This window comes from Oncorhynchus masou, chromosome 20, assembly GCF_036934945.1.
Source record: "Oncorhynchus masou masou isolate Uvic2021 chromosome 20, UVic_Omas_1.1, whole genome shotgun sequence".
Taxonomy (NCBI): Eukaryota; Metazoa; Chordata; class Actinopteri; order Salmoniformes; family Salmonidae; genus Oncorhynchus; species Oncorhynchus masou.
Window position 1 is genome coordinate 10055537 of NC_088231.1, and position 27411 is coordinate 10082947.

Here is a 27411-nt window from a genome sequence, read left to right on the forward strand (position 1 = left end):
AGTCTATGATTTGATAGAGCAGTCTGACTGAGCGACGGTAGGCAGCAGCATGCTCGTAAGCATTCATTCAAACAGCACTTTCGTGCATTTTGCCAGCAGCTCTTTGCAAGCACAGCGCTGTTTATGACTTCAAGCCTATCAGCCTAATGGCTGGTGTAACCGATGTGAAATGGCTAGCTAGTTAGCTGGGTGTGCGCTAATAGCGTTTCAAACGTCACTCGTTCTGAGACTTGGAGTAGTTATTCCCCTTGCTCTGCAAGGGCCGTGGCTTTTGTGAAGCGATGGGTAATGCTGCTTCGAGTGTGGCTGTTGTCGATGTGTTCCTGGTTCGAGCCCAGTTAAGAGCGAGGAGAGGGGCGGAAGCTATACTGTTACACTGGCAATACTATAGTGCCTATAAGAACATCCAATAGTCAAAGGTATATGAAATACAAATGGTATAGAGAGAAATAATCCTATAAATACTATACTAACTACAACCTAAAACCTCTTACCTTGGAATATTGAAGTCTCATGTTAAAGGGAACCACCAATTTTCATATGTTCTCATGTTCTGAGCAAGGAACTCAAACGTTAGCTTTTTTACATGGCACATATTGCACTTTTACTTCTCCAACACTTTGTTTTTGCATTATTTAAACCAAATTTAACATGTTTCATTATTTATGAGGCTAAATGGATTTTTATTGATGTATTATATTAAGTTAAAATAAGTGTTCATTCAGTATTGTTGTAATTGTCAATATTACAAATAAATACAAATTTTTTTAAAAATTGTCAGATTAATTGGTATCGGCTTTTTTGGTCCACCAATAAATCGGTATTGGTATCGGCGTTAAAAAATCATAATCGGTCGACATCTACTAGGTATCCCCCTTTCCTTTCATTTGAAAGCAGTCAATTTATTTTCTTCCTCTTTGGCTGATTGCTCCCAACTCATAGGAATCGCCACCCCGTTGACTACTTTAAAATGGTGGAAACTCTTAATGGCAACGTCCATGATAAAAACAGGTTATATCCATGAGGAGTCCTCTATCTCAATGACAACAGGCAAAACTATGACATAAAGGCGTTTTTTCCCAAATTTGCAGAAATGCCACTATCAGTGCTTTGGTAACAACCTAACCATTATGAAACTTATATTGATCAAATATGCCTCAAGTAGCAAATTAGCCATAAAAAAATGTTGTTGACCAAATTCGACACTCATTTACCTCCATACAAAAATAAGCCTTTCTGGGCTTATTTTCGTGGACAGATTTGGGGTTGAGAAAAATTCTCGCTTCGCCTCTTCCTCTCTCGGTTAATGCATCTAAAGTCACACATGCGCAGAGGGGAATGGGGCGACAGGCCCCGCAGCCTCGACCTTCTACAAAATGTACCTCTTGCCATTCCTCTGTATCGGTCGAGGATCTTAACACTACTCGGACGGCTGACGAGTACGCGCTCCCGGACCACCTTCAGTTCCAGTAGCTGTAGTTTCCTCCGCAATGCCCTGTTTTCTTTCTGGCTTTTAGTTATTTCCAAACGAAACACTGCATAGTCGTCGTCGACGAGTTTACAGACCTCTGCCACGGCTGCATTCGCTAGCACCTCCATGATGGAGGCTATTTGAGTGTGAAAAACCATAGCAGCCTGCCCTACCTAGATAACATCTATCAACTAAGTCCAGTCTCCAGCGCGAATTAAACACTACTTGGGGTAAATATGCAATGCTGTGCAGTTAAATTAGTCATATTTTGACTTCCATTGTGTTCATAAACGTCTAAAGAAAAACGCTAACGTGGAAATAGTTCTTGGTCATTGTTTACACGGAATATAAATTGTTATTGGTTGGCGTCATAGGTCAAAGGGTGTGGCTAAATAAAAACGGTATTTGCGCTGTTCTTTAAAATATACAGTGATGGAAAAAGCACTCAATTTCCATACTTTAGTAAAAGTAAATGCTATATATCAAATTCCTTATTAAGCAAACCAGACAGTACTCCCACACTCAGACATAATCTACAAATGCAGTATTTGTGTTTAGTGATTCCGTCAGGTCAGAGGCAGTAGGGATGTCAACCCCTTGTATTGATATGTGCATGAATTGGACGATATTGCTGTCCTGTCTGAGCATTCTAAATTTAAGGATAACTTTTTGACGTCATGAAATATGTATGGGAGTAAAACAGTACATATTTTCTTTAGTAAAGTAGTGGAGTAGAAGTTGTCAAATATAAATTGTAAAGTACAGAGAAGAACGACTCAAGTAGTACTTTATAGTATTTTTTAAATCTTGTTTACTTACTTTACAGCACTGGAAAAGGGGTACTGTTTATTACATTACACATCCAACCTCTTCAACGATTGTGTATTATATTGACAAGATATTCAAGTCTTACTAAAAATGGAAAGACTTGTTCATAGATTGGAGGAGGCGAGATCAGGTGGGAACATTCTAGCTAATGTGAAGGCAGATGCAAGGGCGAACAACAGGAGATCAAAGTTTATTGGTTTGTGTACACAATTTAGCAAATGATATAGCAAGCGCATTGAAATGCTTATGTTATTAGCTCCTAACAATGCAGTAAAATTTAAAACAAGTACACAAATAATAGAATAAAAAGCTAAATAGAGGACTGGTGGTGCTTTCAAGACAACTGGGGAAAAAACTCAAATCATGATGTTAGTGATCTAAAGGTTGAAAAGTCAGAGCACTAGAAGAGGCCCGAGTTCACAGACTTGGAATTCCAAGTTGGATGACCGCTCATAACGATTTTTCCCAGTCTGAGCTCATTTTATTCTGAGTTCTCAGTCTTCTTGAACGCTCTGAAGTGTGAAGTCTGAGAGTTCCCAGTTGTTTTGAACGTGGCGTCATCTTGGTATCTGTGCTATTATAGCGTATGTGACAGTATGGGCATGTTTTTAGTCTATGGCAGCGCCATTTTAAAGTAGTACATTTTCTTCTTAATTGGCTGATTGCTCCTAACTCCTAGGAATCCCCACCCATAGGAATCCCTACCCAGTTGACTACTTTAAAAATGGTGGAAGCCTTCAATGGCAATGTCCATGCTAAAATGGATTATATCCATGATGAGTCCTCTATCTCTGACAACAGGCACAACTCTAATTTAATTTGTTTAGAAAGATTACCATAAATTACCTAAAATACTTTTAAAAAGAGGGACATTATATTTGTTATAAAAAGAACATAGGCAAAACTAAATTTAGAGGGGAAATATAGTGTTCCACTTCAATGACAGGGTTTTGGCTATGCCAGCACACCAAACAAGTACATATAATGTGAGAAAGACGTCATGCCCAGATGCTCAACTGAGGGATTTAGTAATCCAAAAAACTCTTACTCCAAGACACTTCACATGATGACTATAATATGTCAGCTAAAGCCACAATGCTACGATTTCTCCCTATTGTGGACACTTATGTCTGGTAAGCTTAGTCAGGTAGGAGAAGCTCTTGTAACATAGTTTGCACTTGAAGGGGCTGTCCTTGGTGTGAACGGTCTGTTGCTTCTTCACATAGGTCGCCTAAGTAAAGCTCTTCCCACACGTGGGGCAGCTGTACGGCTTGTCTGTGTCCGTCCTAATGCTCGACTCCAACGTTGAGACCCAATTACACCAGAGGTAGAAGCAGGAGTCACCACCCTCAGGTGGTTAGTCTTTCAGCTCCCTCCTTGACCTCTTGCCATTGTTTGGATGTTGTTGGGATTGTGTGTTGTGTTCTAGGCTAGGTACCTCTCCTGGTGAATGCCCATCCTGACCTGGTCTGTATCGGTGCCGTAACCATGAGGTAGCTGAGGAAAGCTAGACCCAGGTCCAAGCCCAGGCTTTCTATGAACTGAGACACTAGGCACCTCCTGAAAGCCAACCACCAGGGGGTCTCCTACCACTCTCTGTGAAGGCTGAAGCCCAGGGTGACCTGCTCTGTTCATCATGGATACTGTGGTGTTTGCATCATAGGAACAGGAGGGTCTATCTCTATCAGCCCCAGGCCCTGCTTCATCCGTGCACTGAGACTGTGAAGAGAAGGGTCTGGGCTGCAGACTGGATCCCTGACTGGAGCCTCTGTCTATCTGATGACCACCAGGACTGAGGTTGTTCAGTCCACCTGTCCATTGTTTTGTGTGGTGGGGATGGAGTTTTTATCCCCCGTGGTTTGTATTTTTATTTATTATGGATCCCCATTAGCTGGAGTCCAGCGAAATTAAGGCAGTTCATACAATTTAAAAAACATTACAATATATTTACAGATTTCACAACACACTTTTTGCCCTCAGGCCCCTACTCCACAACTACCACATATCTACAGTACAAAATCCATGTGTGCGTTGTTGTGGAATAATCAGAATTTGTTTTTAACATATGTAAGATGTTTTATATTCATCATATGTTTGTAAGTTACTTCTCATCAAGAATAGTATTTTTGTATAATACTGTGGCGAGGTTGCAGTTATCTGTTCTATGTCAAGACTAAGTTGCATGGGCCGCAGAGGGGGGAGAGGTCAAAGTATCATCATGTGTAAACATATCTTTTGCTCCACAATGTCTGTGTGCCAGTCAGTGTGTCTCTGTGAGTTTGTCCAGGATTGGTTGTATTTAGAATTGGTTCTATCTAAATGACAATTTTATATATATCAGAGGGTGGGGGTAATGTCTTGGTACCATTTTGTACCAAGGACGAGATAAGAGCTTTGTTTAGGAGACCAAACTGAACAATAATTTATAGCCAACTCTGTCTTCTTTGGGGATACTCCTCTCTGAATTAAAGTCTTTCTTTGTGTAAGTTCCTGGGACCTGTGTTTTGTCATGTCGTCTAGGAGGGGGTGGATCTTCGCTATAAAGGATCCCATTTGCCATTGTGTGGGGGCTCTCAACTTTTGAGTAGAGATACTGAACTGTTGAGAGTCACAGAAAATGCTATAGAGCTTATATAATTAAAGATGGACTTTGATAACTAACTCTGACTTGTGTGTGTGGTTTGCGCTCATGATTTGGTAAACGGAGGAAATTTCCACGACAGCGTACGTTATCGTGTGTGTGTATGCATATGTCTGTGCCTATGTTTGTTGCTTCACAGTCCCCGCTGTTCCATGAGGTGATTTTTTTTAAATCAGTTTTTTAACTCTAATTTTACTGCTTGCATCATTTACTTGATGTGGAATAGAGTTCCATGTAGTCATGGCTCTATGTAGTACTGTGCTCCTTCCATAGTCTGTTCTGGACATGGGGGATTGTGAAGAGACCTTTTGTGGCATATGCATGGATGTCCGAGCTGTGCGCCAGTAGTTCAAACGGACAGCGCAGTGCATTCAACATGTCAATACCTCTCATAAATACAAGTAGTGAGCCAGGAGAGATTGACATGCATATTACTAATATTAGCTCTCTGTGTACATCCAAGAGCCAGCCGTGCTGCCCTGTTCTGAACCAATTGCAATTTTCCTAAGTCCTTTTTTGTGGCACGACTGAACAGCAGTCCAGGTGCTACAACTATGGCCTAGGATCTTCCTTGTTGATAGTGCTGTTAAGAAGGTAGAGCAGCGCTTTATTATGGACATACTTCTCCCCATCTTAGCTAATGTTGTATCAATATGTTTTGACCATGACAGTTTACAATCCAGGGTAACTCAAAGCAGTTTAGTCACCTCAACTTGCTCAATTTCCACATGATTTTGTTGAGGATTAGGGTTTAGTGAGTGATTTGTCCCAAATACAATGCTTTTAGATTTATAAATATTTAGGACTAACTTATTCCTTGCCACCCACTCTGAAACTAACTGCAACTCTTTATTAAGTGTTAAGATTGGAAAAGGTAATGGGCCTAGACAGCTGCCTTGGGGAATTCCTGATTCTACCTGAAATATGTTGAAGAGGCTTCCATTTAAGAGCACCCTATGTATTCTGTTAGACAAGTAACTCTTTATCCACAATATAGCAGGGGGTGTAAAACCATAACACAAGTTTTTCCAGCAGCAGACTGATCGATACTGTCAAAAACCGAAGTGAAGTCTAACAAAACCGCCCCAACAATATTTTTATCATCAATTTCTCTCAGCCAATCATCGGTCATTTGTGTAAGTGCCGTGCTTGTTGAGTGTCCTCCCCTATATGTGTGCTGAAAGTCTGTTGTAAATTTGTTTACTATAAAATAGCATTGTATCTGGTCAAACACCATTTTTTCCTAAAGTTTACCAAGGGTTGGCAACAGGCTGATTGGTTGGCTATTTGAGCCAGTAAAGGGGGCTTTACTATTCTTAGAATGAGGGAATGACTTTAGCTTCCCTCCAAGCCTGGGGACACACACATTCTAGTAGGCTTAAATTTAAACTATGGCAAATAGGAGTGGCAATATCGTCCGCTATTATGCTCAGTAATTTTCCATCCAAGTTGTCAGACCCGGTGGCTTGTCATTGTTGATAGACAACAATACATTTTTTTTACCTCTTCCACACAACTTTACAGAATTTTTAATTACGGTGCCTATCTTTCATAATTTGGTAAGATATACTTGGATGTGTAGTGCCAGCATTTGTTGCTGGCATGTCATGCCTAAGTTTGCTAATCTTGCCAATGGAAAAAATCATTAAAATAGTTGGCAATATCAGTTGGTTTTGTGATGAATGATTCAGTGAATGATGGAGCTGACTTTGCTTTTTTTCCCAAAAATGTAATTTAAGGTGCTCCAAAGGTTTTTACTATCATTCTTTATTTAATTTATCTTTGCTTCATAGTGTAGTTACTTCTTTTTATTCAGTTTAGTCACATGATTTGTCAATTTGCAATAAGTTTGCAAATTGGTTGTGGAGCCAGACTTATTTGCCATTCCTTTTGCCTCATCCCTCTCAGCCATACCATTTTTCAATTCTTCATCAATAACTTTTCTCACTATGGTAACACTTGACATTTTCTGTAAATCTGGTACCCTCCCTTTGATAAAAATAATTTTTGAATACTTTGGAGAAGGTTTAACATTACATACATCTTCAGTACTTCATATCAATTAAACATGAATTAAGGCACTACAATTTCCTCAGTGTAAAACACCAGCATCAAACAACAGGACAAGGTTGTCACTTTTCATCAGTGAAGCATTTTTACAGACACCATCCATCACCATATCATCTACTCTGCCTCATCATACTCATTCTTTCTTCAGTTCACCTCATCCAGTTCCATATAGAGTACCACAGTGTGAGTCATAATACCCATATAACCTAGCGGTCAAACAAGTACATTTTTTCAGTTGTTTTTCCACCATTCATTTTCCCCATAGGGGATATAAGAAACACTACAAATAAGGGCTGTGTTTCGTGTAGACTTACCCTGACGTGACGTTTTGATAACTAAATCTCTCTAGGACAAGGTGACTTAATATTTTTGCCAGTATTTAACCCTCCAAAATAAATTGCTAATGTGGCTATCATAAAGAACTACAAATGCCATGATGATCTGGACGAGACTGCCGAATTGAGGCAAAGGTAAGAATCTATGGATTAACTATCTAATGTTAGCTAAATTTAGTCATGAATAAATTGACTACATTTCTTTAAATTTACAATTCTGTGCACTGTCTTCTGCAAGTTTTAAATGGACACAAACCAGTTAGCAAAGGTGTCAGCTCGAGAAGGCTTTGCAGAGATTTGTAGTCTTGCATGATGTCTACTTTGATGCTAATTAGCATTTTAGAATCTGAGAGTAAATAGGGCTGAATATATTGATAAAATTCACCTTGTCCGAGAGAGATTTACATGGTTATCAAAATGTCACCTCACGGTAAGCCTACACGACACTGTCCTTATTTTAAGTGTTTCTAAAATCAAAAATGAATGGTGGAAAAATGATTGGAACCATTTCCCATCCACTGACCTCTACTATTTAGCCTCTGATCCTGGCCTGCTCAGTAATGTTGTCTCCCTTGGATCTTGGCTAAACCTGTCTAGGAATCCAAGATGGCCACCCAGTGTCCTCTGTGAGCCTACAGCCAACCACCTGCAGGAAGAGATTCCAAAATAGACTTTATAAGCATGGCAGTGAAAAGTCTACATATGGAGTTTTATGGAAAAAAATAGCCAGGTGCATCACTATTCCCATTGAAGTATATCTATTATGTTCTGTATATGTATGTCTCTCTTACCTAGCTCCTCCATCTTTAGTCCACTCAGCAGATCAATGCTCTCTGGTCTGTTGTCCATTGTATCCTCTTCGACTAGCAGCAGATCAGGCTTCCCATCCTCCAAGTCTACTGACTGTAAGAGGTACAGAGTGAGAGGATGTTGGATCAAGAAATCTGATATGAGCACCCTGCTATGGAGCATCTTCTCATTGGGCAATGAAAAAAAAGGTAAGGGCATGGATCAGAAAACCAGTCCGTATCTGGTGTGACCACCATTTGCCTCATGCAGTTTATACATCTCCTTCGCATAGAGTTGATCAGACTGTTTATTGTGGCCTGTGGAAGGTTGTTCCACTCCTCTTCAAATACTGTCCAAAGTTGCTGGATATTGGCGGGAACTGGAACACGCTATCATACACATCAATACAGAGCATCCCAAACATGCTCAATAGGTGACGTGTCTGGTGCGTATGCAGGCCATGGAAGAACTGGGACATTTTCAGCTTCCAGGAATTGTGTACAGATCCTTGCGACATGGGGCAGTGCATTATCATGCTGAAACATGAGATGATGGTGGCTGACGAATGACATGACAATGGAGCTTGTCAAAGTATCTCTGTGCATTCAAATTGCCATCGATAAAATGCAATTGTGTTCCTAACTTATGACTGGAAATACCACAAACCCACCGCCACCATGGTGCACTTTATTCACAACGTTGACATCAGCAAACCGTTCGCCAACATGACGCCATACACGTGGTCTGTGGTTGTGAACCGTTTGGACGAACTGCCAAATTCTCTAAAAACGACTTTGGAGACGGCTTATGGTAGAGAAATTAACATTCAATTCACTGGCAACAGCGCTCGGGGACATTCCTGCAGTCAGCATGCCAATTGCACGCTCCCTCAACTTGAGACATCTGTGGCATTGTGTTGTGTGACAAAATCACACATTTTAGTGGCCTTTTGTCCCCAAGCACAAGGTGCACCTGTGGAATGATTGTTGTTTAATCAGCTTCTTGATATGCCACACCTGCCAGTTGGATGTTGGATTATCTTGGCAAAGGAGAAATGCTCAATAACAGGGATGTAAAGAAATTTGTGCACAATATTCTAGAGAAATAAGCTTTTTGTGCATATATTACATTTCTGGGGTCTTTTATTTCAGCTCATGAAACCAACACTTTACATGTTGTGTTAATATTTTTGTTCAATATGTATTGGTTATAACTGTCATGTTTATGCAGAATAGGATGAGATCAGATGTGATGTACACTGAAGAGTCTCTATGAGAAAAGTATTTGAATTAAGTCCCATTTTGTGTTTATTAAACATAAACAAGTTTTAAACAGACCATATGAAAATGACATATGTCTTTACTACAAATCTGCATGATAAACTGCATAAATGTTTTCAATAAAAGGTGTCCTGGGGGAAAAAAACAAGTAGTTGAACGGAAGTAATAAAAAAGGCATTTGTGAACATCATTATAGCCTACACAGTACAAACACAATATGAAACAGACTCTTTAGGCGTACAGTGCATATTGAAAGTCTACACCACCTTGAACTTTTTTTTCACATTTTGCTGACTCAAAATTAAAACATAAAAAGGAATTAAATTACATTTTCCTGCAGAGCTACACAATCTTCTCCAAATTTTCAAGTAAAAGAAAGTTATAGAACATTTACCAAATTAAGAAAAAAATGGACAAGTCTCCACCCCCATCAGTTAATTTTTAAAATTTAATTTGACCTTTATTTTACTAGGCAAGTCAGTTAAGAACAAATTCTTATTTTCAATGACAGCCTAGGAACAGTGGGTTAACTGCCTGTTCAGGGGCAGAACGACAGATTTGTACCTTGTCAGCTCGGGGATTTGAACTTGCAACCTTTCGGTTACCAGTCCAACGCTCTAACCACTAGGCTACCCTGTGGAAGTACATATTGGTTGCAATTATAGCTGTGAATAACTTGGAATAAGATTCTACCGACTTCGCACAACACTATATCCATTGTTGTCAAAATTGGGAATCATTGGACAACCATATTCAAACCTTGTCTCCGATTTTTTTAAAGCTGATTTAAGTCACTACTGAGACTAGATCACTCAGGAACTCTCAACACCTCTGTGTAATTGTCCAACAGAAAAATAAAACCCTATCCCAGGGTTTTCAGAAGACTGAGGTGAGTTTCTTTGCTCGTTTCATATTTATTTTTTATCATAAATTCCCTAGTCCCTGCCGGTGACATAAATTGATGCTGCCATCACAATACTTGAATACAAAGAGATCAACAACATTGCACTTACATTACATTTTTGGCCTGAATTTTAAAAAATAGAGGGTTGTCTCAAATCAAATAAACAGAGTGAAACCCTCTCTATTTAAGTATTGTGGTGGCAGCATCATGTTATGGGTATGCTTGTCATTGGTAGGGACTGGGGAGTTTGTCAGGATCAGTGGTGTAAAGTACTGAAGTAAAAATACTTTAAAGTATTACTTAAGTAGTTTTTTGGGGTATCTGTACTTTAGTATTTATTTTTGACAACTTTTACTACAATAGTAAAGAAAATAATGTACTTTTTAATCCATACATTTTCCTTAACACCCAAAAGCACTTGTTACATTTTGACAGGAAAATGGTCCAATTCACACACTTATCAAGAGAACATCCCTGGTCATCCCTACTGCCTCTGATCTGGCGGACTCACTAAACACAAATGCTTTGTTTGTAGTAAGCCCCTGTCTCCCATTAAATAAATAAATAAACAAGAATGTGTGAATTAGAAATTAACACTTTTACTTTTGATACATTTAAAATCCAAATACTTTTAGACTTTTACTCAAGTATTATTTTACTGGGTGACTCAATTTTACTTGAGTCATTTTCTAAGAAAGTATATTTTACTTTTACTCAAGTATGACTTGAGTACTTTTTCCACCACTGGTCAGGATCAAAACAAATATGAAAGGAGCTACAGTGCCTTTGGAAAGTATTCAGACCCCTTGACTTTACACATCATTACCTCACAGCCTTATTCTAAAATGGATTAAATAAAAAATAAAATCCTCAATACTCCATAATGATGAAGAGAAAACCGTTTTTTTTTAATGATTGCAAATCTATAAAAAACAACAACTTATTTACACAAGTATTCAGACCCTTTGCTATGAGACTCGAAATTGAGCTCAGTTGCATTCTGCTTCCATTGATCATCCTTGAGATGTTTCTACAACTTGGAGTCGACCTGTGGTAAATTCCATTGATTGGACATTATTTGGAAAGGCACACGTCTGTCTATATACAGTCGTATGAAAAAGTTTGGGCACCCCTCTAAGGCTGCATAATAATTTACTCTGTCGTCACAAAAAATGGTCACAGTGGCATGCCATTAATTTTCTAATAAAAGCTGAGTACTGGGGTATTGTCCAGACAAATATTTTTAGTGTAGCAATATTAAGTTATGATATTAAATCAGATGTGAAAAATAGGCTATGCAAAAATGTGGGCACCCTTATCATTCTGTTGATTTGAATACCTGTAACTACTTAGCACTGATTAATTGGAACACACCATTGGTTTGGTGAGCTCATTAAGCCTTGAACTTCATAGACAAGTGCATCCAATCATGAGAAAAGGTATTTAAGGTGGCCAATTGCAAGTTGTTGTTCTCATTGACTCTCCTCTGAAGAGTGATAACATGGGGGCCTCAAAAAAAACTCTCAAATGACCTGAAAACAAAGATTGTTCAACATTATGGTTTAGAGGATGGCTATAAAAAGCTATCACAGAGATTTAGGCTGTCAGTGTCCACTGTGAGGAACATAGTAAGGAAATGGAAGACCACAGGCACAGTTCTTGTTAAAGCCAGAAGTGGCAGGCCAAGTAAAATATCGGAGAGGCAAAGGCGAAGGATGGTGAGAACGGTCAAAATCAGCCCACAGACCACCTCCAAAGACCTACAACATCATCTTGCTGCAGATGGTGTCACTGTGCATCGTTCAACAATTCAGCGCATTTTGCAGAAGGAGAAGCTGTATGGGAGAGTGATGCGGAAGAAGCCTTTTCTGCACACAAGCCACAAACAGAGTCGCTTGAGGTATGCAAACGCACATTTGGACAAGCCAGCTTCATTTTGAAATAAGGTGCTGTGGACTGATGAAACAAAGATTGAGTTATTTGGTCATAACAAGGGACGTTATGCATGGCGGCAAAAGAACACAGCGTTCCAAGAAAAACACTTGCTACCCACAGTAAAATTTGGTGGGGGTTCCATCATGCTGTGGGGCTGTGTGACCAGTGCCGATACTGGGAATCTTGTTAAAGTTGAGGGTCGCATGGATCCTACTCAATATCAGCAAATTCTTGGGAATAATGTTGAAGAATCAGTCACAAAGTTGAAGTTACGCCGGGGCTGGATATTTCAACAAGACAATGGCCCAAAACACTGCTCAAAATCTACCCGGGCATTTATGCAGAGGAACAAGTACAATGTTCTGGAATGGCCATCCCAGTCCCCAGACCTGAATATCATTGAGAATCTGTGGGATGATTTGAAGCAGGCTGTCCATGCTCGGCAACCATCAAAACTAACTGAACTGGAGATGTTTTGTAAGGAGGAAAGGTCCAAAATACCTTCATCCAGAATCCAGACACTCATTAGAGGCTATGGGAAGCATCTAGAGGCTGTTATTTTAGCAAAAGGAGGCTCTACTAAATAGTGATGTGATTTTCTATTGGGGTGCCCAAATTTATGCACCTGTCTAATTTTGTTTTGATGCATATTGCCCATTTTCTGTTAATCCAATAAACCTCATTTCACTACAGAAATATTACTGTGTCCATCAGTTATTTGATAGATTAAAATGAAATTGCTGATCCAAACACCCAATTATTTATAAATGGAAATCATGGAAATTGTCAGGGGTGCCCAAACCTTTTCATACGACTGTAAGGTCCCACAGTTGACAGTGCATGTCAGAGCGAAAACCAAGCCATGAGGTCGAAGGAATTGGCCGTAGAGCTCAGAGACAGGATTGTGTCGAGGCACAGATCTGGGGAAGGGTACCAAAAAAATGTCTGCAGCATTGAATGTCCCCAAGTACACAGTGGCCTCCATCATTCTTAAATGGAAGAAGTTTGGAACCACCAAGACTCTTCCTAGAGTTGGCCACCCGGCCAAACTGAGAAATCGGTGGAGAAGGGCCTTCATCAGGGAGGTGACCAACAACCTGATGGTCACTCTGACAGAGTTCCTCTGTAGAGATGGGGTAACCTTCCAAAAGGACAACCATCTCTGCAGAACTCCACCAATCAGGCCTTTTATGGTAGAGTGACCAGAAGGAAGCCACTCCTTCGTAAAAGGCAAATGACAGCCCACTTGGGGTTTCCAAAAAGCTTCTAATGGACTCTCACACCATGAGAAACAAGATTTTCTGGTCTGATGAAACCAAGATTGAACTCTTTGTCCTGAATGCCAAGTGTCACATCTGGAGGAAACCTGGCACCATTTTTCAGCAGCAGGGACTGGGAGACTAGTCAGGATCGGGGGAATGATAAAAAGAGAAAAGTACAGAGATGATGAAAACCTGCTCCAGAGCGCTCAGGACCTCAGACTCGGGCGATGGTTCACCTTCCAACAGGACAATGACCCTAAGCACACAGCCAAGACAACGCAGGAGTGGCTTCGGGACAAGTCTCTGAATGTCATTGAGTGGCCCAGCCAGTGCCCTGACTTGAACCCGATTTGAACATCTCTGGAGACCTGAAAATAGCTGTGCAGCGACGCTCCCCATCCAACCTGACAGAGCTTGAGTGGATCTGCAGAGAAGAATCTGAGAAACTCCCCAAATACAGGTGTGCCAAGCTTGTAGAGTCATACCCAAGAAGACTTGAGGCTGTCATTTCTGCCAAAGGTGTTCAACAAAGTACTGAGTAAAAAGGGTCTGAATACTTATGTAAATGTGAAATTTCAGTTGATTTTTAATACATATACAAACATTTATAAACCTGTTTTTGCTTTGTCATTGTGGGGTATTGTGTGTAGATTGAGGGAAAACAACAATTTAATCAATTTTAGAATAAGGCTGTAACGTAACAAAATGTGGAAAAAGTCAAGGGGTCTGAATAACTTCCAAAATGCACTGTAGGCACTGTATATACACACTATGCCTTATAGATCACACAATAGCTGGATATAATATTCTACCCAGGAATATCCAAATGCATCTGTGGATATTTTCTGATGATAACTAAAATGAATCTTTGTCTTTTGATATAAAAGTGTTTGTTAGAGTGGAGTGTTTTTTCTGCTGGTGTAACCTGAGGTAGCTCTTCTCTGAGAACCTCTTCCCACAGTGTGCACAGGCGAAAGGCCTCTCTCCCGTGTGGACCCTCTGGTGCCTCTTCAGGTCACCAGCCTGGGCAAAGCGCATGTGGCACTGGGTACAGCTGAAGGGTTTCTCCCCTGTGTGGACCCTCTGGTGCCTCTTCAGGGTGCATGCCTGGGCGAAGCGCATGTGACACTGGGTACAACTGAAGGGTTTCACCCCTGTGTGGACCCTCTGGTGGATGTCCACCTTCTGGGGGCAGCTGAAGCCTTTGTTACAGAACATGCAAAGGAACCGTTTCTCTTTACCATTGCCCGATGTGGCTCCCTCTCCCCGCGCCTTGGCCATTTGTTCCCTGTGTGAATCGGAGGGCCCCATCGACATGGATAATGTATCGTGTGTAAACGTGTGTAAAGGGGAGTGGGTCATGACATTTAGATTTGTCTCTAAGCTTTCCCTGTAGTCTAAGAAGTCAATGGTGTTGCCTTGTGAGTGTCCTTCTCCTAAGTGAGTTTCGTATGCATTCCATGTCAGAGGAGCGTCGCCCTCCACTTTCACAGTCACCTCATCTACGACCAGGCTCTCCCCTTTCTTATCTAGGGACCCTTCAGAGTATCCACTACTACTGTACTGGTTCCAGTCCACTTTCATTGGATTAGTCTGTGCATCTAATACCACAGGCATGTCACCAGGTATCATCTCTGTAGTGTATGAACAGGATGGGTCATTGACAGTCTGTAAAGTGTCACCTGAGTCCCTATGGGACAGAACAGTTCTTGGGCTTGTATTGCCATAAAGTAAATACTCTGAGCGTGGAGCAGGAGGACAGCCCAGTAGGTTCATCCCCGTTAAGGTCTTGGTGTCTGTCTCTGACTTGAGGATGGCGTTCAGCGTTCCACTGACCATGATGCTGCGTCGGGTCCTGGACTGCTCTTGGGAGGTGGTGGGGTTCTCCGTGGCTACAGGGGGCGCTCCAACCGCTCCAGTCTGGATGTTTCTACTGTGCCGTGGGTCCACCTCTCCTTCAGACTTTTCCTGCTTGACCCCAGGACCTTCAGCCTCTGCAGACTGACAACAGAAGAGAGGAGGTTATTACCGGTACATAGGTTGAATTGGATAACAATGTCGTAGGGAAGTCTCACAAGCTCCCTATGGCAGATAAATAAGGATGTACATGTAAGCAAGTGAATAGCTGAGGGGAGCTTTTCTGAAATAAACTGTCCACATTTGATTTACAAAGTAACTAATCTGATGTAACACTATTATTATAACCTCTATAACATGATGGGTAGTGTTTCCTATCCCCTCGTCAACAGTGATTGGTTGGTCATCTCTCCATGTATTGTGTCCCGCTGGCTTCACAAAGTTCCTGTGGCCTCCAGTGTGATGTCCTTCACCTGAGAGAGTGATTGGGGGAAAAGTGGTGGTTAGGTATATTGTATACTATTGACACTGTCTAGAATTGGCAAGGATGTAAGGTAACACTTCACAACTTCTTAATATACTATTTATAGATCGATGAATTGTGTTCCATGCATCACATTGTTTTCATTTAGTAAATAACCGGAAATGCAGTAAATCAATAATCTGGTTAGAATATGATATTGTGTCTATGAGCAAGATAGCCCTCGGAGTGTGGTGTCAGGAAAATAACCTCACACTCAACGTCAACGAAACAAAGGAGATGATTGTGGATTTCAGGAAACAGCAGAGGGAGCACCCTCCTATCCACATTGATGGGACAGTAGTGGAGAGGGTAGTAAGTTTTAAGTTCCTTGGCGTACACATCACAGACAACCTGAATTGGTCCACCCACACAGACAGCATCGTGAAGAAGGAGCAGCAGTGCCTCTTCAACCTCAGGAGGCTGAAGAAATTCAGCTTGTCACCAAAAGCACTCAAACTTCTACAGATACACAATCGAGAGCATCCTGTCGGGCTGTATTACCGCCTGGTACGGCAACTGCTCCGCCCACAACCGTAAGGCTCTCCAGAGGGTAGTGAGGTCTGCCCAACGCATCACCGGGGGCAAACTACCTGCCCTCCAGGACACCTACACCACCTGATGTCACAGGTAGGCCATAAAGATCATCAAGGACAACAACCACCCGAGCCACTGCCTGTTCACCCCGCTATCATCCAGAAGGCGAGGCCAGTACAGGTGCATCAAAGCAGGGACAGAGAGACTGAAAAAACAGCTTCTATCTCAAGGCCATCAGACTGTTAAACAGCCACCACTAACATTGAGTGGCTGCTGCCAACACACTGACTCAACTCCAGCCACTTTAATAATGGGAATTGATGTAAAATATCACTAACCACTTTAAACAATGCTACTTAATATAATGTTTACATACCCTACATTACTCATCTTATATGTATATGTATATACTGTACTCTATATCATCTACTGCATCTTTATGTAATACATGTATCACTAGCCACTTTAAACTATGCCACTTTGTATACATACACTACATTACTCATCTCATATGTATATACTGTACTCGATACCATCTACTGCATTTGCCTATGCCGTTCTGTACCATCAGACATTCATATATATTTATGTACATATTCTTTATCCTTTTATACTTGTGTGTATAAGGTAGTAGTTTTGGAATTGTTAAGTTAGATTACTCGTTGGTTATTACTGCATTGTCAGAACTAGAAGCACAAGCATTTCACTACACTCGCATTAATCTGCTAACCATGTGTATGTGACAAATACATTTGATTTGATTTTTAAATCAGGTGAATTGTTGCATACTATCCAAAAACTGACCAAGACCCAACACATATGCACAGGGGAACGGGGCGACAGGCACTGAGCTCTATATAAAAGGAGACACCCCGCGCAGCCTCCACCAAAATGTACCTTTTGCCTTTCCTCTGTATCGGTCGAGGATCTTGACACTACTGGGACTGGCGAGGACGCGCTCTCGCATTGTCCTCTCTGCGCGGTCCCGTGCCACCTTAATTTCCAGTTGCTGTAGTTTCCTCCGCAATGCCTTGTTTTCTTTCTGGCTTTGAGTTATTTCCAAACGAAACACTGCATAGTCGTCATCTACGAGTTTACAGATCTCTGCCACGGCTGCATTCGCTAGCACCTCCATGATGGATGCCATTTGACTGTGAAAAGCCATACAGTTAGCCATTTTTAGCTAACGTTAGCAGCTAGCTAGCGTTACCTAGTTCACATCCAAGTCCTGTCTCCAAGGAAATTTAAAGAATAGCTGGAGTAAGCATGTGATGCTATGCGGTTAAATTAATCTTATTTTGAGTTCCAGGGTGTTAAACATCTAACAATAATTTAAAAAGCTAACATGGAAATTGCTCTTGGTGACGGCACTTTTTTTTTTACTACGGTTTCTTCGTTTATGGTGTTATGGCGGTCCACAAACAACCCTTAGAGGTGCATGCCGCCACCTACTGGAGTGTGTAGTCAATCACAGTTTACAAACTCAAATAATAAATAAACAAACATTAAGAAAAAACTAAACCGTCCTACCTTATCCTGTATTACTAAGAAAATAAAGAAGAGCCATACATGATCTTTGAGTCTTGGTCCACCCACTTTTAGACGGTCTTGGACTCGCTGTCCCACCTGTTCTGCCACACATATATCACAATGCCTCTAATCTTACATTTGGCCAGTGGAGGCTGGTGGGGGGAGCAATAGAAGGACGGGCTTATTGTAATGGTTGGAATGTAATGAATTGAGGGTATCAAACAAATGGAAACCACATGTTTGACTCTGTTCCATTTATTCCATTCCAGCCATTACAATGAGCTTGATCTCCAATAGCTCCTCCCACCAGCCTCCACTGCATGCGGCTTCACCTCTACCCAGTGGAGTGGGAATATCAATTATATATAGTTTTAAAGCCCTTTTGGCTACGTGGTCTACTATTACATTCCTGCCCATTCCCGTATGTTCCAAGATGGCGTGGCAGTGATGACGTGTTTGTTGTTGTCCTGTGTAAATGTTATGTTTTCTCTCCATCTTTTTTGTATTTATTTCAATGTATTTCAATCACTTTTTTTCATGTTTAAATTAAATATACCTTCCGGCAACCTGCATCACGCAATGTGATACGGATCTGCTATTTTTAGACCTTATAGCTAGAACCTCCATCAGAAGCAAGCCATCAGAAGCTAACCAGCTAATTAGCTACCAGCTATTTAGTCATTGTTAGCCACTGCTAGCGGCCTTTACCTTTAGCTCAGACACCAGCCGCTTTTAGCTTGGATAATACCTGTCAGATAATACCTGTCAGTCTTCACAGCGCAATATCAACCCTAAGCATATCGGACTGGTTTTCTCCACTACATCACCAGATTCCTGCCGTAAACTCTGGACCATTACACCGGATCACCGCAGCTAACTAGCTGCTACAGAGTGGCCCAACCCTGAAGCAAGCCTTGAGCCAGGCCCATCTCTCGGACTGCTCAGTGGACCCTATGATCACTCGGCTACACAGCTGATGCCTCCCGGACTCTTCACTAACACAACTAGAAGCCACTACATCACTGGATTCCTGCCGTAAGCTCTGGAACTTTGCACCGGATCATCGCAGATAGCTAGCTGCTACTGAGTGGCTATAGTGGCTAACGCCCTTGTCCCGAAGCTAACACCAGTTAGCCTCGAGCCAAGCGCATCTCCCTGCTAGCAAACAAAATTTCTCCAGCTACAATAACTCTTTTGCCAATTGGCCTGGACCCTTTGTCGACACGGAGCCCCGCCGATCCATCATGTCTGGTCTGCCGACGGAATTCTGTCTGATGTGCCCTCAACCGGCCTTTGCCGGACGTCGGTGAAGACGCTTCTGCTAGCCCCGGCCTGCTAACTTTATGAATACTGTGTCTCCCGCTCGCCTAGCGTAGTAACAACTACCTAACGACTTCCCTGTTTCATCTATTGCGGTTCACTGGACCCTATGACCGCTTGGCTACATAGATAGCCTGCAAAGTTCTGTCATACTTTCCAGGTCTATGCCCAAACAGTTTGAGCTTCTAATTTAAAAATGAATCTCTCCAGAAATAAGTCTCTTATATCTTACATCACCTGTTATAGACCCCCCTTAGCTCCCTTCTGTGCCCTGGACACCATATGTGAATTGATTGCACCCCATCTATCTTCAGAGTTCGTTCTGTTAGGTGAACTAAACTGGGATATGCTTAACACCTCAGCCATCTGACAATCTAAGCTAGATGCCCTCAATCTCACACAAATTATTAAGGAACCCACCAGGTACAACCCTACATCTGTAAACATGGGCACCCTCATAGATATTATCCTGACCAACTGGACCTCCAAATACACCTCTGCTGTTTTCAATCAGGATCTCAGCGTTCACTACCTCATTGCCTGCATCCGTGATGGGTCCACGGTTAAACAACCACCCCTCATCACTGTCAAACTCTCCCTAAAACACTTCTGCGAGCAGGCCTTTCTAATCGACCTGGCCCGGATATCCTGGAAGGATATTGACCTCATCCCGTCAGTAGAAGATGCCTGGTAGGTCTTTAAAAGTAATTTCCTCACCATCTTAAATAAGCATGCCCCTTTCAAAAAATGTAGAACTAAATGTAGAACTATAGCCCTTGGTTCACTCCAGACCTGACTGCCCTCGACCAGCACAAAAACATCATGTGGCATACTGCACTAGCATTGAATAGTCCCTGTGATATGCAACTTTTCTCGGGAAGTCAGGAACCAATACACAGTGAGTTAGGAAAGCAAAGGCTAGCTTTTTCAAACAGAAATTTGCATCCTGTAGCTCTAACTCCAAAAAAGTTTTGGGACACTGTAAAGTCCAAGGAGAATAAGAGCACCTCCTCCCAGCTATCCACTGCACTGAAGATAGGAAACACTGTCACCACCGATTAATCAACGATATTCGAGAATGTCAATAAGAATTTCTCTACGGCTGGCCATGTTTTCCACCTGGCTACACCAACCCCGGCCAACAGCTCTGCACCCCCCGCAGCTACTTGCCCAAGCCTTCCAGCTTCTCCTTCACCCAAATCCAGTTAGATGTTCTGAAAGAGCTGCAAAACCTAGACCGGTACAAATCAGCTGGGCTAGACAATCTGGACCCTCTCTTTCTAAAATTATCCGCCGCCATTGTTGCAACCCTTATTACTCCTAAAGATTGGAAAGCTGCCGCGGCCCCCCCCCTCTTCAAAGGGGGTGACACTCTAGATCAAAACTGTTACTGACCTATATCCATCCTGCCCTGCCTTTCTAAAGCCTTCGAAAGCCAAGTTAACAAACAGATCACTGACCATTTCGAATCCCAACCTACCTTCTCCTCTGTGTAATCCGGTTTTCGAGCTGGTCACGGGTGCACCTCAGACACGCTCAAGGTACTAAACAATTTCATAACCGCCATCGATAGAAGTACTGTGCAGCCGTCTTCATCGACCTGGCCAAGGCTTTTGACTCTGTCAATCACCGTATTGTTATCGGCAGACTCAACAGCCTTGGTTTCTCAAATGATGGCCTCGCCTGGTTCACCAACTACTTCTCAGATAGAGTTCAGTATGTCAAATCAGAGGGCCTGTTGTCCGGATCTATGGCAGTCTCTATGGTCTCTACAGGGTTCAATTCTCTGGCTTTTCTCTGTATATATTAACAATGTCGCTCTTGCTGCGGGTGATTCCTTGATTCACCTCTACGCATATGACACCATTCTGTATACTTCTGGCCCTTCTTTGGACACTGTGTTAACAAACCTCCAAACGAGCTTCAATGCCATACTACACTCCTTCTGTGGCCTCCAACTGCTCTTAAATGCTAGTAAAACTAAATGCATGCTCTTCAACCGATCGCTGCTCGCGCCTGACTAGCATCACTACTCTGGACGGTTCTGACTTAGAATATGTGGACAACTACAAATACCTAGTTGTCTGGCTAGACTGTAAACTTTCCTTCCAGACTCATATTAAGCATCTCCAATCCAAAATGAAATCTAGAATCGGCTTCCTATTTCGCAAAACAAAGCCTCCTTCACTCACGCTGCCAAACATACCCTCGTAAAACTGACTATCCTACCGATCCTCGATGTCATTTACAAAATAGTGTCCAATACTCTACTCAGCAAACTGGAAGCAGTCTATCACAGTGCCATCTGTTTTGTCACCAAAGCCCCATATACCACCCACCACTGCGACCTGTATGCTCTCGTCGGCTGGCCCTCGCTACATATTTGTCGCCAAACCCACTGGCTCTAGGTCATCTATAAGGCTTTGCTTGGTAAGCTCCATCTTATCTCAGCTCACTGGTCACCATAGCAACACCCACCCGTAGCATGCGCTCCAGCAGGTATATCTCACTGGTCATCCCCAGTGCCAACACCTACTTTGGCCGCCTTTCCTTCCAGTTCTCTGCTGCCAATGACTGAAACGAATTACAAAAATCGCTGAAGTTGGAGACTTATATCTCCCTCACTAACTTTAAGCATCAGCTATCTGAGCAGCTTCCGATCGCTGCACCTGTACACAGCCCATCTGTAAATAGCCCATCCAACTACCTACCTCATCCCCATATTGTTTATGTTGACTTTTTTTTCTCTTTTTCACAGCAGTATTTATACTTGCACATCATCATCTGCACATCTATCACTCCAGTGTTAATTTGCTAAATTGTAATTGCTTCGCTGCTGTGGCTGATTTATTGCCTTATCTCCTTACTCCATTTGCACACACTGTATATAGATTTTTATATTGTGTTATTGACTGTACTTTTGTTTATCCCACATGTAACTCTGTGTTGTTTTTTTGTCGCATTGCTTTGCTTTATCTTGGCCAGGTCACAGTTGTAAATGAGAACTTGTTCTCAACTGGCCTACCTGGTTAAATAAAGGTGATTTTTTTTTTAAGTAGGCAGAGACCCAGCAAAATCACACTACTACACCCAGTCTCCTGATTTTCCATAGCAATATTTATGTCTCCAGATGATAAAACTATTCAATAGAGACAGGGAATTCTGTTTACTTCTTCTTCTTTGAGTTTTGTTTGGCAGACTACACATAAAAGACGTATTGCCGCCATCTACTGGGTGAGGTGAAAACTGGGAGACTTTAAAGGGATAGTTCATGCTAAATCTATATATGGCTACAGCCATATTAGTATCGTAAGTTTTCATGAGTGGAAACAGCCAAACTGATGTAGCCATATATATGGAACATCTTTATTCAATATTCCCTGTAACGATTCAGCTGTGAAGTCCTAGAGCGCTTCCATTTATTTCTTCTCCTTTGAAGTTTTATGGGATACCACAACTAATGCAATATTGCCTCCACCGACTGGATGGGGTGGGTAAAAAAAACAAAAAGTACATTACATTACGGATAAGGGAAAAACGTAATCAATCTACACACAATACTAATGAAAAAAACAAAACATTACAAAAATCATCCCACAACCCAGTATCACTACATTTACATTTACATTTAAGTCATTTAGCAGACGCTCTTATCCAGAGCGACTTACAAATTGGTGAATTCACCTTCTGACATCAGTGGAACAGCCACTTTACAATAGTGCATCTAAATCATTTAAGGGGGGGGTGAGAAGGATTACTTTATCCTATCCTAGGTATTCCTTGAAGAGGTGGGGTTTCAGGTGTCTCCGGAAGGTGGTGATTGACTCCGCTGTCCTGGCGTCGTGAGGGAGTTTGTTCCACCATTGGGGGGCCAGAGCAGCGAACAGTTTTGACTGGGCTGAGCGGGAACTGTACTTCCTCAGTGGTAGGGAGGCGAGCAGGCCAGAGGTGGATGAACGCAGTGCCCTTGTTTGGGTGTAGGGCCTAATCAGAGCCTGGAGGTACTGCGGTGCCGTTCCCCTCACAGCTCCGTAGGCAAGCACCATGGTCTTGTAGCGGATGCGAGCTTCAACTGGAAGCCAGTGGAGAGAGCGGAGGAGCGGGGTGACGTGAGAGAACTTGGGAAGGTTGAACACCAGACGGGCTGCGGCGTTCTGGATGAGTTGTAGGGGTTTAATGGCACAGGCAGGGAGCCCAGCCAACAGCGAGTTGCAGTAATCCAGACGGGAGATGACAAGTGCCTGGATTAGGACCTGCGCCGCTTCCTGTGTGAGGCAGGGTCGTACTCTGCGGATGTTGTAGAGCATAAACCTACAGGAACGGGCCACCGCCTTGATATTAGTTGAGAACGACAGGGTGTTGTCCAGGATCACGCCAAGGTTCTTAGCGCTCTGGGAGGAGGACAGAATGGAGTTGTCAACCGTGATGGCGAGATCATGGAACGGGCAGTCCTTCCCCGGGAGGAAGAGCAGCTCCGTCTTGCCGAGGTTCAGCTTGAGGTGGTGATCCGTCATCCACACTGATATGTCTGCCAGACATGCAGAGATGCGATTCGCCACCTGGTCATCAGAAGGGGAAAGGAGAAGATTAATTGTGTGTCGTCTGCATAGCAATGATAGGAGAGACCATGTGAGGTTATGACAGAGCCAAGTGACTTGGTGTATAGCGAGAATAGGAGAGGGCCTAGAACAGAGCCCTGGGGGACACCAGTGGTGAGAGCGCGTGGCGAGGAGACAGATTCTCGCCACGCCACCTGGTAGGAGCGACCTGTCAGGTAGGACGCAATCCAAGCGTGGGCCGCGCCGGAGATGCCCAACTCGGAGAGGGTGGAGAGGAGGATCTGATGGTTCACAGTATCGAAGGCAGCCGATAGGTCTAGAAGGATGAGAGCAGAGGAGAGGGAGTTAGCTTTAGCAGTGCGGAGTGCGTCCGTGATACAGAGAAGAGCAGTCTCAGTTGAATGACTAGTCTTGAAACCTGACTGATTTGGATCAAGAGGGTCATTCTGAGAGAGATAGCGGGAGAGCTGGCCAAGGACGGCACGTTCAAGAGTTTTGGAGAGAAAAGAAAGAAGGGATACTGGTCTGTAGTTGTTGACATCGGAGGGATCGAGTGTAGGTTTTTTCAGAAGGGGTGCAACTCTCGCTCTCTTGAAGACGGAAGGGACGTAGCCAGCGGTCAGGGATGAGTTGATGAGCGAGGTGAGGTAAGGGAGAAGGTCTCCGGAAATGGTCTGGAGAAGAGAGGAGGGGATAGGGTCAAGCGGGCAGGTTGTTGGGCGGCCGGCCGTCACAAGAAGCGAGATTTCATCTGGAGAGAGAGGGGAGAAAGAGGTCAGAGCACAGGGTAGGGCAGTGTGAGCAGAATCAGCGGTGTCGTTTGACTTAGCAAACGAGGATCGGATGTCGTCGACCTTCTTTTCAAAATGGTTGACGAAGTCATCTGCAGAGAGGGAGGGGGGGAGGGGGAGGGGAGGAGGATTCAGGAGGGAGGAGAAGGTGGCAAAGAGCTTCCTAGGGTTAGAGGCAGATGCTTGGAATTTAGAGTGGTAGAAAGTGGCTTTAGCAGCAGAGACAGAGGAGGAAAATGTAGAGAGGAGGGAGTGAAAGGATGCCAGGTCCGCAGGGAGCGAGTTTTCCTCCATTTCCGCTCGGCTGCCCGGAGCTCTGTTCTGTGAGCTCGCAATGAGTCGTCGAGCCACGGAGCGGGAGGGAGGACCGAGCCGGCCTGGAGGATAGGGGACATAGAGAGTCAAAGGATGCAGAAAGGGAAGAGAGGAGGGTTGAGGAGGCAGAATCAGGAGATAGGTTGGAGAAGGTATGAGCAGAGGGAAGAGATGATAGGATGGAAGAGGAGAGAGAGCGGGGAGAGAGAGCGAAGGTTGGGACGGCGCGATACCATCCGAGTAGGGGCAGTGTGGGAAGTGTTGGATGAGAGCGAGAGGGAAAAGGATACAAGGTAGTGGTCGGAGACTTGGAGGGGAGTTGCAATGAGGTTAGTGGAAGAACAGCATCTAGTAAAGATGAGGTCGAGCGTATTGCCTGCCTTGTGAGTAGGGGGAAGGTGAGAGGGTGAGGTCAAAAGAGGAGAGGAGTGGAAAGAAGGAGGCAGAGAGGAATGAGTCAAAGGTAGACGTGGGGAGGTTAAAGTCGCCCAGGACTGTGAGAGGTGAGCCGTCCTCAGGAAAGGAGCTTATCAAGGCATCAAGCTCATTGATGAACTCTCCGAGGGAACCTGGAGGGCGATAAATGATAAGGATGTTAAGCTTGAAAGGGCTGGTAACTGTGACAGCATGGAATTCAAAGGAGGCGATAGACAGATGGGTAAGGGGAGAAAGAGAGAATGACCACTTGGGAGAGATGAGGATCCCGGTGCCACCACCCCGCTGACCAGAAGCTCTCGGGGTGTGCGAGAACACGTGGGCGGACGAAGAGAGAGCAGTAGGAGTAGCAGTGTTATCTGGGGTGATCCATGTTTCCGTCAGTGCCAAGAAGTCGAGGGACTGGAGGGAGGCATAGGCTGAGATGAACTCTGCCTTGTTGGCCGCAGATCGGCAGTTCCAGAGGCTACCGGAGACCTGGAACTCCACGTGGGTCGTGCGCGCTGGGACCACCAGATTAGGGTGGCCGCGGCCACGCGGTGTGGAGCGTTTGTATGTTCTGTGCAGAGAGGAGAGAACAGGGATAGATAGACACATAGTTGACAGGCTACAGAAGAGGCTACGCTAATGCAAAGGAGATTGGAATGACAAGTGGACTACACGTCTCGAATGTTCAGAAAGTTAAGCTTACGTAGCAAGAATCTTATTGACTAAAATGATTGAAATGATACAGTACTGCTGGAGTAGGCTAGCTGGCAGTGGCTGCGTTGTTGACACTACACTAGTCAAGTCGTTCCGTCGAGTGTAATAGTTTCTACAGTGCTGCTATTCGGGGGCTAGCTGGCTAGCCAGCAGTGTTGATTACGTTACGTTACGTTAAAAGAACGACAATAGCTGGCTAGCTAACCTAGAAAATCGCTCTAGACTACACAATTGTCTTAGATACAAAGACGGCTATGTAGCTAGCTAGCTACGATCAAACAAATCAAACCGTTGTACTGTAATGAAGTGAAATGAAAATGTGATACTACCTGTGGAGCGAAGCGGAATGTTGACCGGGTTGTTGAAGTTTAATTCGGTAGACGTTGGCTAGCTGTTGGCTAGCTAGCTAGCAGTATCTCCTACGTTAAGGACGACAAATAGCTGGCTAGCTAACCTCGATAAATTAAGATAATCACTCTAAGTCTACACACTCTAAACTACACAATTATCTTGGATACGAAGACAGCAAAGACAACTATGTAGCTAGCTAACACTACACTAATCGAGTCGTTCAGTTGAGTGTAATAGTTTCTACAGTGCTAGTAGACGGTAGACGTTAGCTAGCTGCTGGGCAGATAGCAGTGTAGACTACGTTAGGACGACGAAATACGATAATTACGCAATTATCTTTGATACAAAGACGGCTATGTAGCTAGCTAAGAAGAAGTTGCTAAGATTAGACAAATCAAACCGTTGTACTATAATGAAATGTAATGAAAAGTTATACTACCTGCGGACCGAAGTGTAGATGCGACCAGTCGCTTCAGTCGCGTTTAGTCGCATTAATTTGGGTGCATCCTTTGGCAGTCCTGAGGCATAAAGGTTTGTATAAAATTTCTTAAATGAGTCATTTATCAATTTATTTTTATATAAATGATTGCCATCAGAATCAGTAATAGTAGCAATTGACTGAGAGACAGCTCTCTTTTTAGCTAGGTATGCCAAGTACTTTCCTGGCTTATCGCCATGTTCATATAGCTTTTGCCTGACAAATCTCATTTTATTTTCAGCATCCTGTGTTAGGAAAGAGTCCAACGTTGATCTAAGGACTGATATTTCCTTTAATGGGGCAGGAGTGGGAGTTTTAATGTAGTCCTTCTCTGTAGTTCTCAAATTCACCCTCTAACGTTTTTTGCTTTCCATGCTTTTTCCGTCTCTTAGTAGCTGTGTATGACATAATCAGACCCCTGGCATACGCTTTACAGGTTTCCCAAAGGAGCAAGGGGTTATCTGTTGATTGAGAGTTAATAGATAAAAATGCTTTAAACTC

The 27411-nt window shown here is 43.1% G+C and overlaps 1 protein-coding gene and 1 long non-coding RNA gene across 4 annotated transcripts in view; one reads left to right on the top strand and one right to left on the bottom strand.

Annotated features, from left to right (window-relative positions):
* LOC135506898 (gastrula zinc finger protein XlCGF48.2-like) overlaps nt 1-17877 on the bottom strand; it is a 38128-nt gene extending 20251 nt beyond the window's left edge. Inside the window, exons 1-3 of one of the 3 annotated variants that reach the window (XM_064926325.1) lie at nt 17327-17876; nt 15721-15845; nt 13675-15516 (exon numbers count right to left, since the gene is read on the bottom strand). In XM_064926325.1, coding sequence (XP_064782397.1) covers nt 14371-15516; nt 15721-15845; nt 17327-17606 — 1551 coding nt within the window. In that variant the 5' untranslated portion in view covers nt 17607-17876 and the 3' untranslated portion in view covers nt 13675-14370. Of the gene's footprint in view, nt 1-1382; nt 1630-13674; nt 15517-15720; nt 15846-17326 lie in introns of those variants that run through there. The other 2 variants (XM_064926326.1, XM_064926323.1) reach the window with 2 other exon arrangements.
* On the top strand, nt 1616-4785 carry LOC135506900 (uncharacterized). The gene is made up of 2 exons (XR_010450573.1): nt 1616-1701; nt 3729-4785. It is a non-coding gene; the product is annotated as an uncharacterized LOC135506900 (long non-coding RNA).
* Nucleotides 17878-27411: the final 9534 nt, after the last annotated feature.